The 18,096-nt window shown below is 53.0% G+C and overlaps 2 protein-coding genes across 2 annotated transcripts in view; one reads left to right on the forward strand and one right to left on the reverse strand.

Moving 5' to 3' along the window:
- Positions 1-1,948, reverse strand: part of Ggt1 (gamma-glutamyltransferase 1) — a 23,064-nt gene extending 21,116 nt beyond the window's left edge. Inside the window, exon 1 of the mRNA XM_052163853.1 lies at positions 1,305-1,948. The gene's annotated coding sequence lies outside the window, so the exon portion shown is untranslated. The remainder of the gene's footprint in view (positions 1-1,304) is intronic.
- Positions 1,949-6,239: 4,291 nt separating this feature from the next.
- Positions 6,240-16,476, forward strand: Lrrc75b (leucine rich repeat containing 75B). The gene is made up of 4 exons (XM_052163855.1): positions 6,240-6,460; positions 9,195-9,323; positions 10,555-10,655; positions 12,299-16,476. The coding sequence occupies exons 1-4, from the start codon at positions 6,296-6,298 to the stop codon at positions 12,816-12,818; spliced, it is 915 nt and encodes a 304-aa protein (XP_052019815.1). The 5' UTR covers positions 6,240-6,295; the 3' UTR covers positions 12,819-16,476.
- Positions 16,477-18,096: the final 1,620 nt, after the last annotated feature.

The raw sequence follows: 18,096 nt of genomic DNA on the forward strand, positions 1-18,096 counted from the left end.
GGCCTACAAGCCAAGACCTTGAAAGTTCGGCCAGTCTGGACTTTGAGAACCCTGGGAGGCTAGTGAATATATCACCATACTGGGTAACCCATTAACCCTGGCTTGCTCATTCAGACCCTTGTGGGTGCCTCTTACCTCCTTGGTTTGCTCTGGGGAACTGGGCAGAGGGCAGCCATGGGAAGGGAGTGTAGGTGTGGACACTGGCCCAGCGGGGGCTCTCTGGGTGTTTATGCATGCCAGGGGTGCCACCTGTGCCTTTCATCTTAAAATCACTCCTTAGTTAGGACCATCAGTCCATGCCCTGCGGGGGTTGGGAAGCCTTGGCCAGGCTGGAGACTTAGGAACACATTTAAGGGGTGGCTGGGGAATTATTCCAACTCCCCTGCAGAGAGGTGGGTTCACAGTGCCCCCCCCCCAAAGGCACTTCCTGTTTCAAAGGGCTTATCTTCCCACACCCCATCTTAGAAAACCAAGTCCTGGTAAAGCAAGACTTGAGCTGTCTGTACCGGAAACCAAATGCTGCGGGGGGGGGGGGGGGGGGGGGGTTGCAGTTCAGTGGGTTGGGGAGGGGTTCAACCAACAACTTCCTGAAACTCCCGCAGCCTCCAGCCACACCCCGTGACACTGTCAGGTCCAGAAGGATGACTTCACGTGAATGTCAGGAAGCTCTGAGCAGGGCCTGAGCCCCCAGTGGGTAAGGGTCACAGCTGAGGTCGATAGTCTAAGCAGCAGAAGTCAGCGTGAGTAATCAAGGTGGGTGGGTCCTTCCCCATACCCAGGTTCTCTTGGGCTAGGATCTCCCTCCCCACCCTGGAAGGCAGCACCTCCGATAGGATCCTGATAAACTGGTGGAATGAAACTGACTTCAAATCCAGACATCATAACAACTTAATTAACGTGAGGATCTCAGAATCTCAACCTCCGCGCTGATGTTCCAACACCCTAGAAATGTCCGCCATCGGGGGGGGGGGGGCAGTTCTTCATCTCTAAAAGAGGTTGGCAAGTTCTTCCCCCAGAGTCGAGCTCCAGCTTGCTTCTCATGATGCCTTCCTTCTACAAGCTGTGAGAGTTGGCTCATTTCTAATCACCCCAGACCACAGATCAGAGATGCAGGGGACACCCCTGCTCTGTGACTACCTGTTTACAGTGTTTGACCCCCACACAGACCACAATGACTAGATAGAAGAATCTGTAAATGGGCCCTGTTACCCAGTGGTGTAAGCGGAGGAAGTAAGAACCACAGCCTCCCTGCTCCTCCCCGCAAGCCTGGCTTTTTGGTACTGCCTCCCCATCCCGGCACTCACCTTTGGTATGAGTGGAGCCTGTACTTAGCCAAGTGTGTGGTCCTCCGGGATGGTCAGCAGCAAGGCCAGCCTGGCATCTGGTGGATGGAGTCCAACTCCAGAATTCAAGGGTACAATAGAGGCCCTAGAGCTCCCGGTTTCATACCTGACCTCCCCGAGAGCTGGTATGGGGACCTGGGAAACCTTGCCCTTTCTGGCCCTGGTCCTCCTCTCCAGAGAGGATCAAGATCAAAGGAAGCAGAGGGCTGGATGAGACGGACTTCAGGAGGCTCGGGAGCTCTGCAAAGCCTCAGTGTTGGCCCTGGCTGCGACTCCCAGCTCTGAAGTCCCTTCTGCCCGATGAACAACTCAGAGCCGAGGCCCAAAGTGCCCCCTTCCTGCCCTCCCTGCTCAGGTGGCATTTACTGTATCACCTGGTAATTATCTGTGCCGTCTGGAATCTCCAGGGGGCTGGGAGGGAATCCCTGTCTTACCCACATCCTGGACTCCCGACTCCCCACCCTCACCAGCACACCATCACACCGCAGGCTGCAGGAAAGCCAACCAACGCACTTCTTTCTCACAGCCTCCTGGACCACAAGGCAAGCACACCTGTCCACCCACAGCCTCCCTACGACTTAATTGGTACCTAAGCCGCCCAACCATTTCCCTACACACCGTACTCAGCTTACCCAGAGCTCCCTTCCTCTTTAGGGGGGGGGGGGCAGTTCCTCCGCCTCTTTACTTCTTAGATGCTGAACTCTGAGTTCTCCACGTCTGAGCCACTGGCTGGGTCAGATGCCCAAGGTCAGCAAGCTCCAACCTGAGTTAAACCTTCCTCTAGACCTCTACCAGCCACAGAAGCCAGAGTCCAGCCCCTCAGAAGTCTTCCCCCCCACCCCTGCCTCTTCACTGGTCCCTTCCAATCTGTGTTATCTGTGACCTCCCTCAAGCCACACCTAGTGCCCTCCCCCACCACTCCTATCACCTGGTGACACCCATGACTCCATGGCTGCAAGGCTGTTGTTACTTTAATGGATCTCCCCCGTTCCACATGTAAATTGGAACATTTTCCTCTCCCATTGGAAAGCCCTTCAAAGGCCCCCTTTGCCCTGCAGAGAAATTCTTGCCTTGCTGGTGCCTGCCCTGCCCTGTCTCTGCCCTCAGTGCTCCTGCCAGGACATTTTACAGGCTACTTACCTCGGCCTAAAGTAGTCTTCCTTCAGACGCCCCACTAACTTACTGACACCTTACTAAATGTTCCTTTGCTCCCAACTCTGAGCGAGTCTAGGCAGCATGCACAGTGCCCGGTATTCATTCCTGAATAGGTTGATGCTTAAGAGTGGGTGGATAGGCTCTCATTGTAAAGCCAGGAAGAGGGGCTAGAGAGATGGCTCAGTGGTCAAGAGCACTGACTGCTTTTCCGAAGGTCCTGAGTTCAAATCCCAGCAAACACATGGTGGCTCACATCCATCATGTAATGAGATCTGACACCCTCTGGTGGGGTGTTTGAAGACCGCTACAGTGTACTTACATATAATAAATAAATACATCTTTATAAAGCCAGAAAGAGGGGCTGGGTGTGGCCCAAAGGTAGAATGATTGCTAAGCATGCCGAAGACCCTGGGTTCAAACATCAGCACCGATAGGAGATGAAAAATGTCACCGAAGATTAATTGCAGAGAAAATAAAGGCGCACTTATGCAAATAAAGGCGCACTTATGCAACCCTGCGCTGCGCCAGTCTCTAATCCTATAATGACTTTGCCATTTAACAGACAAGGAAACTGAGGCTTTCGGAGGCTTCTGTGGTATCTTGTTTTTCCCTTCCACCCAAGTTCATGCCCACTAGGGAGCTCGTAGTGTGACCTTATTTAGAAACAGAGTCTATGCAGGATAATTAGTTCAGATGAGATCATACTGGATTAGGGTAGGCCCTAAATGCAGTAATTAGTGGTCTTACAAGATGGCAGTTCAGGCAGTCGCACAGGGAAGACAGCCGTGTAGAGTCGGAAGCTGAGGTCAGTGCTACACAAGTACAAGCCAAACAGCCTCAAGGATTGCCGGAAAGCTCAGAAGGAGGGTAGGCATAGGAGGATCCGGCCCCATTGTCTTGGGGGGAGTGGGGGAAGGGGGTGGGGAGCACGGATCTGCTTACGTTGGATTCCAGGCTTCCAGTAACCAGAACTTGCTGTTTTAAACCACTGAACTTGAGACACCGAGTTGTAACATCCACAGGACCCTACTCTGTCTATGAGTACACACTCAGCAAAGAGCGACCCAGGGGATTGAAAGCCTTATCTCTTGCCTCCTTTCCTTCTGTGGAAACTCCATCTGAAGGCAGAAGACCCGTCCCCGACAGAGTAAGCTCAGGGAAACTGTCCCTACACAGGATCTATCGGCCTCCTTCCTCACGGTGGTTTCAAAACCATTCTGTGGCTGGGCGTGGTGGTTCCAATCTGTAATCTCCGCACTTTGGAGGTAGATGGAGGAAGATTAGGAGTTCAAGGGCTACATATCAGCTACATAACTGATACTGGCCTAGGCTATCCCAAGCAAACAAGCAAGGAACAGTAAACAACAAAACAACAGAGACTGTATCTTTGGTCAGGATTACCAACCAGGAAGCTGGAGATCACTTTGCTGAGTTAACGGCCTTGAGTAGGTTTTTGAGTTTGGGCTTTCTGATTGGGTGAATGGAGAAGGAGACCAAAGGTGGGGCAGGTTCAGTTCCACACCCTTCTGGGTGTGGCCTTCCGCCATACTTGCTGGTCACTCACTTCTTGGCTTCCTGCCCACTCCTGATGGACTGCCACATGAGTAGTGGAGGACTCACAGCCGAGGTGTAACTGCTACCAATAACTTATCCACAGGCAGTTAGTTCCCACTTGGGGCCTCAGATGTCCCCATCAAGGCCTGGAGTCTGAGGACATCCTCTCTCTCATACTCCCTGCCTCCCACTTGTTTATACCCCCATGGCTTTAGCTAACACAGGTCTGCCATGAAGGACTCAGGTCAACTCTCTATGCCCAACATTATCCCTAGAGATTGAGAGGACAGCATCGGATCTCTGCCTTGGCCGTGGGATTGCCAACGAACCCTGCTGCCCAGGACAGCTCCTGGGAGGAGGGCCAAGCAGCCTTTAGTTCAGTATACTTGGGAGACCGGTGAGGTGGAATGATATCCCCCCTCCAGAGGGGGCAGCTTGGGCTCTGGGGGAGCTCTTGTCCACGTCAGGTTGAAGCCAGAAACAGTGCCCAAGAGCCAACTCACCTAGGCACCAGGATGGCAGGCTAATGAAAGCTCGCCCTGGGATTTGGGTCCAGATATCACACTTCCTCTGTTCCTGGAAAAAGAAGTCCTCTAGGAATTTCTCCGCCAGGGAGGGGCACAGGGGAGGTGTGGGTGTGGGGGGCAGTTCTCTACCTGCCACCGGACTGGGCTCTAGGCACTGTGATAGTTAGGGCCTTGCCCAGCTCCTTTCTTTCTAGCTCAGTGCTCAGCCTTCTCCCTCCCTTCTTTCTCCTCCCCCTTGGCTCCCACCTTCTTCTTCTCACACTCCAAGGTATGATGCCTAGCCCTGGCTTAGCCTCCGGAAACGACATGGTCGGGATCTGGAAGGAATCCGCATCTGTCTCCATCCCTGAGGGTGCAGAGGAGAAGAGGGCTTACCTGACTCTCAGCTCTGGACAAGGGGTCTGAGAAGGTCCTGGGGATACTTGGACTGAAGCTCAAAGCCCTGGCTCTCACACAGCGACAGCCTTGGCCCTGGCAGAGAGCAGGCTGGGTAGGCATGCAGGTTTGCCAGGGAGGAAACCTGTCGTGCCAAGGTGGCCGGCCCTAGGACAATACTGCTGCAGAGGAGGGGATGAGAGGGTGCTGTGGGGGTGGGGGTGGGGTAGGGAGGTCGCGGAATCAGACTAAAAGTGGTTAGGGGGTATCAGTGAGTGGTCAAGTAGCTACACCATCTGCTGATTTCTGCCATGTCTAAGGGTCTCAGTCCTAGGGGACCACAAAGCCTGCCATCCAGTCTCCCACCTCCACCTTCAGTTTCTGGTTAAGCATTGCTTGACCCCCAAGGAAGGGTGCTGGCAGGGATCTCTCACTAAATGCCCTGGGATGGGTCGGTCTACCCTCACGTGCTTCAACGAGGCTCGCACACTTGCCCAGCCGGGCATCCCAGACTCAGGCTGGGCACAAGTTCCTTAGTTAGGAGTCGGGGTGGGAGTCTAGAGTGCAGAGGCACAAACGCCCCCTCCTCTTTAATATGAGAAACTGGGGACCACGAGTGGCTACACTGAGCAGCAGGCTTCCAACAGGAACTGCTGGAAGAAACCCCGCAGGAGCTAGATAGATGCTCTTCAGAGGAGTTAGGGACCCTGTAGAACCAGGAATATATCTGCAGGGCCTGGAGCCAGGCTGCCCAGAGCTGGGTTTAGCCTCTTCATCTCTCAGGCATGGGGGTCAGAGGAAGCCGGCTATGCTCAGCCTTGCCTAGGCCTGTCTCTGTCCTCATCCAAGCAGGAAGTGTCATTCGGGATTTGCCAGGGCTGGTAACACCCACACAGAGTGGACAAGACAGATACACTTGCTTGCAGCGGCAATTCCTGAAAGCGGGTGCCCGCATTGCCTGAAGCACCCTCACCGCCTGTAGCACTTTTTGTACAGTCAGATGTCGATCCCCGCCCTCTCCCCCGCCCCCCAACACACCAGTCAGCCCCTGACTGGGGCCACATGATTGAGAGGTGCCAAATGCCACCTTGTCCTCCTCAGCGTCTGCCCTGGCAGCTCCCGGGAAGAGCTCCAACACCAGGTCGTACGCGGGCGGGGCCCTCGACAAAGAAACCTCTGCCAAAGAGGAGTGACCCTGGGCTCCACGCCGGCGGCCAGTGCTTGGGCGCGCAGCCGTAGACCCGGCGCTGCCCATCCGGCGCATCCCGGGCGGGGCGCGGCGCGATGCGGCGCGGCTAACCCGCCTCCCTTCCACCCTCCCGGCGCCCGCCCGCGGCGGCCATGGGGGCGCGGCTGGGGCGGCGGGCAAGAGCAGATGCCCCTGCGGCGCCGAGTGCCGGGCCCGCGCCCTACGAGCGCAGGGTGCGCTGGCTGCGAGAGATCCAGTCCACGCTCCGGGAGCGGCGGCCAGAGCGCGCTCGGCAGCTGCTGCGCCTCCTGCGCCAGGCGAGAGAAAGAGCGGGGCGGCCCGGGATTAGGGGGGTGGGGTGGGGTCAGGGAGGGGCCAGGATTGCGGGGCTCAGGGGTGGGTGCGTTCCTAGAGGGTCGGGGTTTGCAGGCATTGAGGTTCTTGCCTGGAGGGAGGATGCGGATTAAAGTGGGGGGCCAGGTGGGGCTAGTGGATTGCTTGCTAAAGATGGGGCAGGCATGTTGGGCCACCGGGATGTGATGTCTGTCCTGTTGAGTGTGTGTGGAGGGACCACCGGTCTGGAGCTAAGAGCACACATTTGGTCCTTCACAAGAGCCGGTGTGGGCGAGGATAAGGGCATCTCATCGTGAAGGACAATGGGAAGAATGCAGCTCCCCATCCTGCAGGAAGAATGGAAGCCGCAGATCCGGGAGAAGGGGTCCTGGGAGGTATAGCCCAGATGGCCAGGAGACAGACACCACGGCAGCCCAGACAAAGCCACAGCACACGCACCAGCCATTCTAACAGGCAGCTTGAGCCCCGCGAGGATGCACAACCACAATTGTATATTGCATCGCCACGTCTGGCCCTTTGGGAGACACATTTGGTACCCTAGCCAGATTTGCTGAGCCCTGAGGTGCCCTAGGGAGACAGGGATGCCTGTCCCAGCATGACCCCTGGGCAAATCACTTCCTACTCAGCCTCTTCACCCTCCGGCTATAGTTGCTGCTCCCCCGGTGAAGGTAGAGGTTTAGAGTTAGAGAAACTGGGAGAGTTGAGGAGCCGGGACCCAGACAGAAAGCTGAGAGAAGGCGGGGTTAGGAATGCAGTTCGCTGTTATGGAATTTGAGAGGACTCAGCGCTGTCCCCAGAAAACCGGATAAAACCAGGCATGGTGGTATATGCCTGTACTCCCAGCACTTGGGAGATGGAGGCAGGAGATCAGGAGTTCAAAGTCATCCTCCGCTATATAGCAAGTTCAGGACCAACCTATAATGGGATATATATATCTCTATATATCTATATCTATATCTATATCTATATCTATCTATCTATCTATCTATCTATATATATATATATATATATAGAGAGAGAGAGAGAGAGAGAGAGAGATGGAGATTCCAATCTTGCTTTTCCTCTGAATGCATTGGGTGTCCCCTGTCCCCCTCTGTAATCTCAGCCTTCTGGAAAAATGGGGGCTGTCCCTTTAAGGGGCACTGACCAGGCTGGTGGAATGTAGGCTTGCTGTCTGGGGCTCTGTCTGGGTCTGCCCAGACACACAAGCCAGGAGCTTTTAGGATCCTTACCTTCCTCCCTCCCCTTCCCCCTTCCCCCTCTCCCCCTCTCCCCCTCTCCCCCTTGGCTGGCATCTGTGGCTTGAACCATATTGAAAACCTAAGCAGGACAGTAACTGGCAAGCAGCACCCAGCCAGGCATATTGCCTAGACATACAGATAGCCATCTGAGATGGTGGAGCCCAGGGCACTTGGCTTGCATTTTATCCGGAAGCATCAGGGAGGGAACCAGCCTCGGAGAGCAGCGAAGTCCCCTCCATGTAACCCAGAAGTTGACATTGGAGGCACATCCAGGAGTCTAGCCTGCCACATCACCTCCTGGAACTCTCTAACGGCAGCTCGTTGCGTTCTTGCTGCCTGGCCCGACTTCCTGTATGCTCAGGGTGGCACAGGGCACAGCCTTCTCTGGCTGAGGGCTTAGGGGAGGTCACAGGGAGGCTGGATGCTTGTGGGCTGCCCACGGGCCCTCTAAAAGCATCCCTTTAATCCCAGTATATGGGAGACAGGACAGGCGGATCTCTGCATTCTGAGCCAGCCTGGTGTATGTAGCAAATTCCAGGCCAGTCAGGACTACACAGTGAGACCCTAACTTGAGAAAATAAAAAGGAACCAAAGACATTCATCCTCACATCGTGCTCTTAGGCATAGATGAGAGAAAGCCAAAGGGATGAAGGCAACAGACAACAGGACCAGAGCAGTGCCCTACTCCCAGGGTCTGGTTGAAGAGAAGCTCTGGTAGTCTAGGAAGGGTGTGATGGCCAAGTCCAAGGAGTCAGGGCCCTGCACACTCTGTACGTCTCTGATGGCACAATGTCTAGTGTGTACTCTCTACTGACGGAGTGAAGGTTTCACAGAGTGACCCTAGCAGTCCAGGGATGAATGCGGAAGGCTAGAAGCCCTGAGCAGAAGCAGTTAGGTCTAAGGGCTGAGCCATGGACAACAGTGGGAGAACGGGCACTCACCTGGTTAGCTGGGGATAGACAGAAAGGATGCTAGGTGAGTCCTACAGAGGTGGACAGGACAGAGCCCCCTACTGCACTCCAGCAAGTAGGACATAAGACCGGCAAATGAGAAGGCTAATTTTGAGCTGCCTTTAGGAACATGATCTCGGGGAGAGGCTCACTCTCAGAGGCAAAAAAGATGGTGGCATAGTTCGGGGGACCTCAGGGATAGGAGGGTGACAGGACGAACAGGGAAGATTGGGGACATCAGCATTCAAGGTCATTAGAGAAATAAACTGTCAACAGCGAGACATTACACACCCAACTAGTCTGAGTAAACCAGTTACCAACCCCCTGAGGCCTTACTATGCCCCCCCCCCCCCACACACTTGGCTGTCACCAGGGGTTGGGAGATCCCCCCCCCCAGGGGAGAGCATTATAAACATGGGAACCCGTGAGGGCTGCCTTCTCTCTGGCCTGGGAGAAGGAAAGCCCTCGCCCCCTAGTTTACACGGATGTTGCTTCGCTACCCATAGGACCTGGGCCTTGAAGGGAACCTCCTCACTGATATCCTCTACAGGAACGTGACTTTCCTTAACCTGGTGGACCCCATCTCCCATGACCTGCTGGTGAACCTGGCCCGGGACCTTCAGTGTCCCAAGAAGGTAAGCTCAGCTGGCACAGACCCGAGGAACTTGGGTTCTCACCCTTGCTGGGTGGCCTTAGGAAAACCACTCTCCCTCTTCAGGAAGAGCTCTGGGAGCAGGTGTGAACTGCTTGGCCAATCCCCAAAACCATGCTCGTAGGTAAACCTGTTTCTCCACAGCCAATCAATGCTGTGTACACCATCTGAGCAGAAGACCTACCTATTGGGACACAGAGCCCAGCCTGTCTTGACACAGCTACGATCAGAACCCTATGCCTTTGTTCCTGGGTCAGAAGAGAGCCACCTTAGTCTGAGGCCACTGGTCTCTATCCTACCTGGACACCTTTGGGGACAGGGATTCACTGGATCCCTCCCAATGCTTGAGTCACAAGCAAGGCCAACCCCATGCTACTTATTGCCCACTGTGAACATGGGCACAGCGCTGGCCTGAAAGTCTGTGGTCAGCCACGAGTCCCCAAGAATCTTGAACACAATGAAGTACTCCCCCCCATCCCCATAAAATAAGGGAAGGTCCACTGTAGGATCTGTCAGCTCTGAAGCCCACACCTGTACTCAGCTGGCTGGTCTACTGTCATCCCTGCAGCTGCCTGATCCGCTGTCACTGTGTAGTGCGTGTTCTGGTAACAGTATAAAAGAATGTTATACTGGGTGATGACGCATGCTCAGTGCCATCCTGTTGAGTGTGTAGCTGCTATGTGGAAAGCAGCACACCTTGTGTTTTGCCCCCAAGCTGGACCTCTTTGGGAATACAATTAGGACCAAGAGAGAACCATGTTGTGCAGTACAACATAAAAGCCCCGGCCCTGTCAGCCCAGACCCAGGCCCCACGGGGAGGGCGCAGTGTAGCTTGAAGAATGAGAGGAAGAACGTGCTGACCTGTCTCGCTCTTATTCTCTGGGACTGGCGTCTCTGGAATAGGGCTCCCTCAAGGGGCCTGGTCTGGCCTTCTCCTTGTGGCAAGTCCCCTGGGGGTGTTGAGGGTGGCAAGCTGCTGGCTGATAGCTTGAGCTACTGGCCTCAGGCCTGAGGACGGGGAACAAGGGCCTCATTGTCTGGGCTTCCTCCCACTGGGCACTGCGGGCCTCAGACCAGCCTTTCCAGCTCCCAGCAGGCAGCCTCTCCTGGCTGTATGCCAGGCTACGGCCAGGGCAGAATGGAAGGGGCTCAGGCTCATCCTGACAGTGGCACCCACCCCACCCCACCCCTGTCCTCCCCCGCTCCCCACATAGGACCATGAGCTCTGGAAGTCCTCGGACAAGATCTGTCGGCAACTCATCTACCACCTCACTCCGCACTCCAAGCGAAAACCCCACAGGAAAACCCAGAGCAGGTAAGGAGAGCCCAGCCACGGCCCTTGACTACAGTCTTTGTGTGTGTGTGTGTGTGTGTGTTCCCTTCTCTGAGAGCCGAATATGCAGAAATCTCGCTCTGTCGCTCCGTTGCTCCTTTGCCTTACCCTACAATAACACTCCAACCCCCACAGCAAGCCTGGCCTGCCCCTAAGCCAAGCAGTGTGTGCTCTGAGAGCTGATGCTCACGTCTTGCAGGACAGTGACACTCCATGCCATTCACTAGTCCCTTCATCCCTGTCCCTTCCTAGAGCCTGTGCTTCCTTGGGCTCCAGATACATTAGGTAAAATCTTAATTAAAAAAAAAAAAGATTCTGAGCCTCCCATTTCACAGGGAAGGGCACCAAGTTTGGAGAGCGGAAGTAGCTGGCCTATGGGCACTCCTTCCATGACTAGCCTGCAACCCTTTGGGGATTCGTCAGCTCCAGACTTCCTGATGCAAAGACTTCCACGGCCTCCCCGTAGCTTACTCTGTCCATGGTCCCCCGAGCATGGTCACTCCATCATGCCTCATGACAGGCTCATCCCTGAACCAGCTCTGGCACCCCAAGGTCTAGAACCTCAGCCGGGAACTGATTGAACTCCACTTATCCCACACCCTGTTTCTTTCTCGTGGTCCGAGGTCCAAGGTGAACCCAGAAGCCATGCTTCCTCCCATAGCAGATGGGGCCCTGGCAAATACCCTCAGTGTTCTTCCCAGCCTGCCACGCAAAGCGCCCCATCTTCCCTATGGGACCGTGATAAAGGACAGCGAGCGATCACAAGTGTGCCGGGCGCCCTGAAGGCCCAGAATGCCTCCTCCAGCTTAGCGCGGGGAAGCCCACAGCCCAGCGGTCCCTTAGCCCACAATATCAACTTGCTTCCTCTCCTGGGCTGGTCCCATCTCTAGTGCCCACCAACAAACTGAGAGGACCATAATGATACCGTATCTACTCGTGGCGAAGCTTTTAATTATCTTAAAGGATGCAACTTGTAAAAGAACACAGGGAAAAGGGTCGGCTCAGGGGTCAGAGCGTCGTCCCCACCTGGTGATGTACAGGCAGGGGACCCCTTTCATTTCCTGTAGTTCCTTTACGGAGTGGGTCCATCACGTATACACCCTTCGGCTGCCATGACGATAAGTAATTTATATACTTATTTTTATATAATAGTAGTCCACATATAGAGCCTTGATTTGTGCATCTACTCCATACAACAACCCTGGCCCCATTTCATCAGGGGGAAAACTCAACTCAGAGAGCATGGCCTTTAGCCACCAATGTAAGAAAAGGCTTTAAAAAATTCTTCTTTATTTTTAAGTGTGCAAATGCTTACCCCTGCAAGCATGTGTGCTATGTACTAGAGGCGAGAGGGCATCAAATTCCTTGGAGCTGCAGTTACAGATAGTTGTTAAGTCATCGTGAGGTTGTTGAGAACTGAACTCTGGTCCTCTGCAAGAGCAGTGCATATACCCTTAACAGCTGAGTCACCCCACAGTCCCAGAAGTGGCATTATTAAACCAGGCTTTGCCAGGCCAGGAAACCTAGGTTGCCCTTGGTGGGTAGCAGTCTGCTGTGGCTGCTGGGGTCCTACCTGGGCTTGGGCCCTGGTTCACTGTGCCCACCGGCATCCCTCCCTCCCGTAGCCTCAAGAGCAGCCTCCAGAAGACTCCGCTGGTAGGGGAGACTGTGGACCTTTCCGGCATCCCGCTATCGGCCCGGGACGTGCAGCATATATCACGGTACCTGGACAGCCGTGGTGTAGAGCTGGTGGTCCTAGACCTGAGCTTCACGGAACTAAGCGATGAGCTGCTGCATCTGCTGCTGCCCAGCCTCTGGACTCTGCCCCGCCTCACCCAGCTGCTGCTCAATGGTAATCGGCTGACAAAGGCTGCCGCCCGGGAACTCACCGAGGCTGTCAAGGACGCCGCCAAGTTCCCCGTGTTGGCCTGGGTGGACCTGGGTAACAATGTGGACGTGTCTTCACTTCCCCAGCCCTTGCTGGTGGGCCTACGAAGGCGACTGAGCCAGCACACCTCCCTCCCTACCATCTATGAGGGCATGGACCTTGAGCCTGGGGTCGGCCTGGCTGAGTCCACTGTCTCCACCTGGGGCTCTGCAGCCACTGAGGCAGGACCAGAGCCTCAGGGCTGTTGCGCCAGGTGACTGCCTACTGGTCTGGTTCCATGCTAATGACTGAGGTCTTTTAACAACCAGGTAGTAGAGGCCCACGGGTGTCCCTCAGAGAGAAAGTGCAAATGCTCAACTTGGGGTGGAGTGGGAGGAAGGAGAAGGGTTTCCTGGGGGGCAGGCCAGGCTGCCCAGACTAGGGGCACTCCATCTTGCCCAGCCCTTCCAGGAAAGGATGGTGACCCTTACTTCCGGCTCTATGTACCGCAGACTTCAGACTCACTGAGCTGCAGAGGTAGGAAAACCCCACCTGCCCGGAGTGGGTAAAACCACAGCCAAGTTGATGCCCCCTTAGTGCTCACTGGGAGGTCTCCATGGAAACAAGGCTTAGAGGTCATGGGTTCAGTGGTGTGGGCTCAGGAGTTAGAGGAGACCCGCCCTCCGGGTAGGGTTGGAACTCTATACATTTGGAAGCTTCAGGGTGGAAGGCTGGGAGTCCCAGACCGGCAGAGCTCTGCATGGAGCCTGAGAGCAAATGCCCTTTGGTATGCACTGGGCGGGGGGCAAGGCTCCACACACCGAAGGCAAGGCCCCGGTGGATCTGGAGGTGGGACGGTTGACCTTGTGTTTGTCCCCCGTCGGACACAGCACTGGCCATTCTCCCCAGCTCCAGTCCCCACGCTTCCTGTGTAGGCCGAGTGAGTGTCTTGGCAGGGTGAGGAGAGGCATCTGGCTAGAGATGATAAGCTGTAGTGTTTCCTTTGGTTTTAGGGTCACGCACAGCATGTAAGGGGGTGGAGGTGGGGCCCAGCTAGCATCAGGAGTTCTCAGGGCAGAATGGACCTAAGGGTATCTCTCTAGGGAGCTACTATCTTCCTTCCCCAAAATCCCTCAAGGTGGCCTTCCAACTAGAAGCCTAACGCCTGGTCACCCTCTCTGACCCATTTAGAATACTAGAGGTTTTAGCCCAACAGGTAGGCAGGCAGGGCAGGTGAGGGAGACTCAGAGAAGAAGGGGGTGGGGAAACCAGTGGCCTCTGGGTAGAGCCAAGACTTAAGGCCTTAAGGTGACAGTGGAGAGACCCAGGAGCCGAGGGCAGCCTCAGGGTCAAGGTAAAGGCTGGGGTCACACTGGACCTGTATGCCTGCGGCCCACCGGCTCTGACCCCCCTCTCCCCACCTCTCTGTCTAACTCCAAGTGGACTATGGACAGTACATCCAGGCTCCCATGACACATCAATAGCAGCACATCCCCAGCCCAGTGTGCCCAAGGAGGGAGAGTGCTCCATTACATCAGCTCCCTCCCGGGCCTGGGAAAGCAGACAGCTGAGGAAAAGCATTTCACCTCATGCCCCGCCGCTTTAGACAACTGCTTATCAAGACAGGACCTAGGGCTCCGCTCTGTACTTGCTGAGGGACCTGGCCAGGTCCTCCATCTCTTTGGGCCTGGGACCCAACTTCCTGCTCTCTGTTAACGAGAACTTGTTGTCCTGGATCCTGGCATTCAGTGTTTCATCTTGAAGTACTACCCACCCACCCACCCCCAATTCTCCCCCTTGTTTTAAAGACATGGCTTGGAGTTGTTGGACTGTCCCTGTGCCTTCACAACTCCGGACAAGGTTTGGGGCTTTCTGGAGCCAGGCAAAGCAAGATGGAGTACAGGCCAGCGGAGAGAAGGGAGGAAGGGCCAGCTTTGGGCCCAGCAGACTGATAGCCCCAAGGCATGCTTAGGCAGCTGAGTTCTCTCTGTAACTCCTTGCTGTACAATGGCAGAGTTCCGAGTCTCTCCTGCCCTTCTTACTCTCTGCCCACGGCTGGTCAGCAGCCAGTCCACAAACCTTTAGATGTCACGGCGCAGCAAGATTCTTCCAAGGATGGTGCGAGAGAACCGGAGTGGCGGGTGGGGTGGGGGTGGGGGGTTCCCCGGCAGTTTCCAGGCAAATCGAGATGGCAGCGGACGGTCTCAATTTCCCCACCTTTTCCAGGCAAGTGATACAGTCGCTGAGCCAGATCCTGAGACAGCTTAGGAGACTCGGGCAAAGTTGGCTTTGCCGCTATCTATGCGAGTGGTCCTGGCCCTTCTCGGACTTCTCATGACCACCAGTAGGGAGATTCCAACAGCAGGGACACAGATTTCCAGAGAAGGGAGGGTTGAGCCTTGTCTTTGTGCTACTGTAACAGAATACCACATCCTGGTAATTTATAAACAATAGGAGTTTACTTAGCCCGTGGTTCTAACGGATGGGAAGTGAAATAGAAGAGGAGCATCTGGTGAGGGCTTTCTTGCTGCGTCATTGTCTGTACCACGCGGCTGGAGAGCATGCAAGGGGCAATAAGGACTTCCTTGTGCCAGGGGAGAGCCCCGCTGACCTAACTGTCCTTTAAATCCCAGACTTGTTGGGTTTCCCACGCATGCACTCTGAGTTGGCCTCACTCAGGCTGGTGAAGACAGCGCTGACCAGGAAGGCAGAAGGGAGCATGTGTGTGTGTGTGTGTGTGTGTGTGTGTAGCTTGCTCATGTTCCATCCTGGAAGCATTCAAACATCCTTGGTCCAGACCCATCCCTTCCTAGCAGTGTGGTCCCTTTCGGAATCAGGGCACAAACATCCTTGTCCTATTGAAGGGAGGAGGAGATGAGGTTTGAAAAGAGCTTGTCACAGACTGGTACAAGCCAGCAGGACACAGTGTCTGCCGGTGAGTCATTCAACGGGTCTAACTGTGTGGTGAGATTTGGCAAGAGCTAGGCTGAAACACATTTATCTATCTATCTATCTATCTATCTATCTATCTATCTATCTATCTATCCATCCATCCATCATCTTTCTTTCTTTCCTTTTTTCTTTCTTTCTTTCTTTTTTCTTCCTTCCTTCCTTCCTTTCCTTTTCTTTCTTTCTTTCTTTCTTTCTTTCTTTCTTTCTTTCTTTCTTTCTTTTTTCTTACTTTCTTTCTTTTGTTCTTTCTTTCTTTCTACTATCTATCCATCATTTATCAATCTATCTGTCTACTATCTATCATCTATCAATCAAGTTATCCATCTATCTATCTATCCATCATTTATCAATCATCTATCTATCATCTATCAATCAAATTATCTATCTATCTATCTATCTATCTATCTATCTATCTATCTATCTATCTATCTATCTATTTTAGGACTGAGAACTGAACTCTGGCCCTGAACCATACTAGGCAGTGCTTTTTCACCATACTATATCCTGTACCCTCTCCCCTCCCCCATCTCTCTTTTCTTATTTAGTCAGTCTTGTGCTACTGTCGCCTACACTGGGCTCAAACTTCCATTCATCCTGCTTCCATCTCATGAGTGCTTGGGGTGGCAGGCCTGTGTCAGTGTTTCTAGAGCAATCTCTATGAGAACCCAGAGTCATGGGCAGCTGGTTCCTGATGCACCACGGTTTTCTCCGGGTCAAAAGGGAAGCTCACTTGTCCTGGGAGATTGTCTCCGCCACTGCTGTCATCAACACTAACAGAAACTGCCAGTACTTTCTTCCCAACTCCATATTTTTGTTTTGTTTTGTTTTAAACAGCAATTTATTGAAAAAAAAAAAAAACAAACAAACCCCGAAAAACCAAGCTGTTAGGAACTGGGCGTGGTGGCACATGCTTGTAAGCCAGCCTGGGCTATGTTGTAAGCATCCGTAAAATTGCAACATAATAAAGCAAACACACTGTGACAAGTTTCAAGTGTGCAGCGGTGTTTGTCTATTACACAATCATGAACACTATGGCAGTAAAGGAGTCTGTCCTCCCCAAGGCAGCTGCGTTTCCTCCTTCCTTTTACCACAAGCTCCCAGAAACCATTGCTCTGTGTTCTGCCCTACAGATTAGTTATATCGTTTAGAGTTATACCAATTCATGGAATCATACAAATGTACTCTCGCTCTCTAATATATACATATATATGTATATGTGTATGTGTATGTATATGGTGTATATGTATAGTATATACACACATTTATATAATATATATGTGTGTGTATATATATGTGTGTATATATATATTTAAAATAAAAATCCAGCACAATTATTTTGAGACACCTGAATTATTGCATGTTTCCAGACCTGCTTTGTGAACAGTATTTCATGGGCGTAGCACATTTTATCCATGAGCCTGTTGATGGATATTCAGTTGTTTCTAGGTTCTGGCTATGACAGACCGAAGCTGCTGTGGAAATTCATGCACTAGTTGTGGCTTGAACATTTCATTTCTCTTGAGTAAGCACCTGCGTATGGAAATTAATTAGCCTTTCATTGCTACGAGGAAAGACCTAAGAGAAACAGCTTAGGAGAGGAAGGATTTAGTTTGGTTCATGATTCATGGATGTCCTTCTGTTTCCTTGTTCCCTTGACCCTATACTCTTGGGCCTGAGAGAAGGGTAACCATGTTCAAGCAAAGCCATTTACCTTGTGGCTACTAAAGGGGAAGACAAAGAGAGAGGGAGGGAGGGAAGGAGAGGGAGAGAGGGAAGGAAGGAGGGAGGGAGAGAGACAGATAGACACAGAGACAGACAGATTGACAGACTGACTTTGGGTGAACTTCCTCTAATAACCCATCCAGCTCTAAACTCATTGATGGGTTAACCAGCTGATGATCCAGTCACCTCTGGAGGGCATCACCAGCTATGACTCAGTCAGGCTATCAGTCAGCCTTTAGGGGGCTACAGTTCGTATCCCAACCAACCCTAATCAAGTAGAATGGCTAGGTCACATGGTCTAGGCCACATGGCTGGTTTGTAACACTTTAAGAAAGTCTCCCACTGATTTTCCATGTCTTTATATAATTTCACGGTCTTAGTCATAGCATACAGGATTTTGGGTCCTCTTGTTTATAGTCAATAACTGAAAACAATAATTAATCGTACGGTGTGTAGGGTTGGGTGGGAACACACTCCATGACACACATGAGGTCAGAGGACAACTTTAAGGACTGAGTTTTCTCCTTCCATAGCTACATGGGCTCCAGGAATTGAACTCAGAACGCCTGGCTGGCACAACAAGTCTTTACCTGCTGAGTCATCTCGATGGTCCTATGGTTTTTAATTTGATTTCACTATTGTCTGGGAATGCAGTGCAGCTCTGTACTGTTTGAATTTATTGGCTAGTTTTACAGCTTGTCATATGGCTGGCAACTGGTAAACGTGTGTGCTTATAAAGAAAGCACATTCCACTGCTGTTGGGTAACCAAGAAGTGGTAATAAAAGTCAGAGTGGTTGACAGCGTTAAGTCTACACTGTGCTTGCTGAGTCTCTGCCTGTTTGTTTTATTTGGTGAGAGGGAACGCTGAAGTCTCTGACCAT

Source organism: Apodemus sylvaticus, chromosome 19 (genome assembly GCF_947179515.1).
Source record: "Apodemus sylvaticus chromosome 19, mApoSyl1.1, whole genome shotgun sequence".
NCBI classification, from domain to species: domain Eukaryota; kingdom Metazoa; phylum Chordata; class Mammalia; order Rodentia; family Muridae; genus Apodemus; species Apodemus sylvaticus.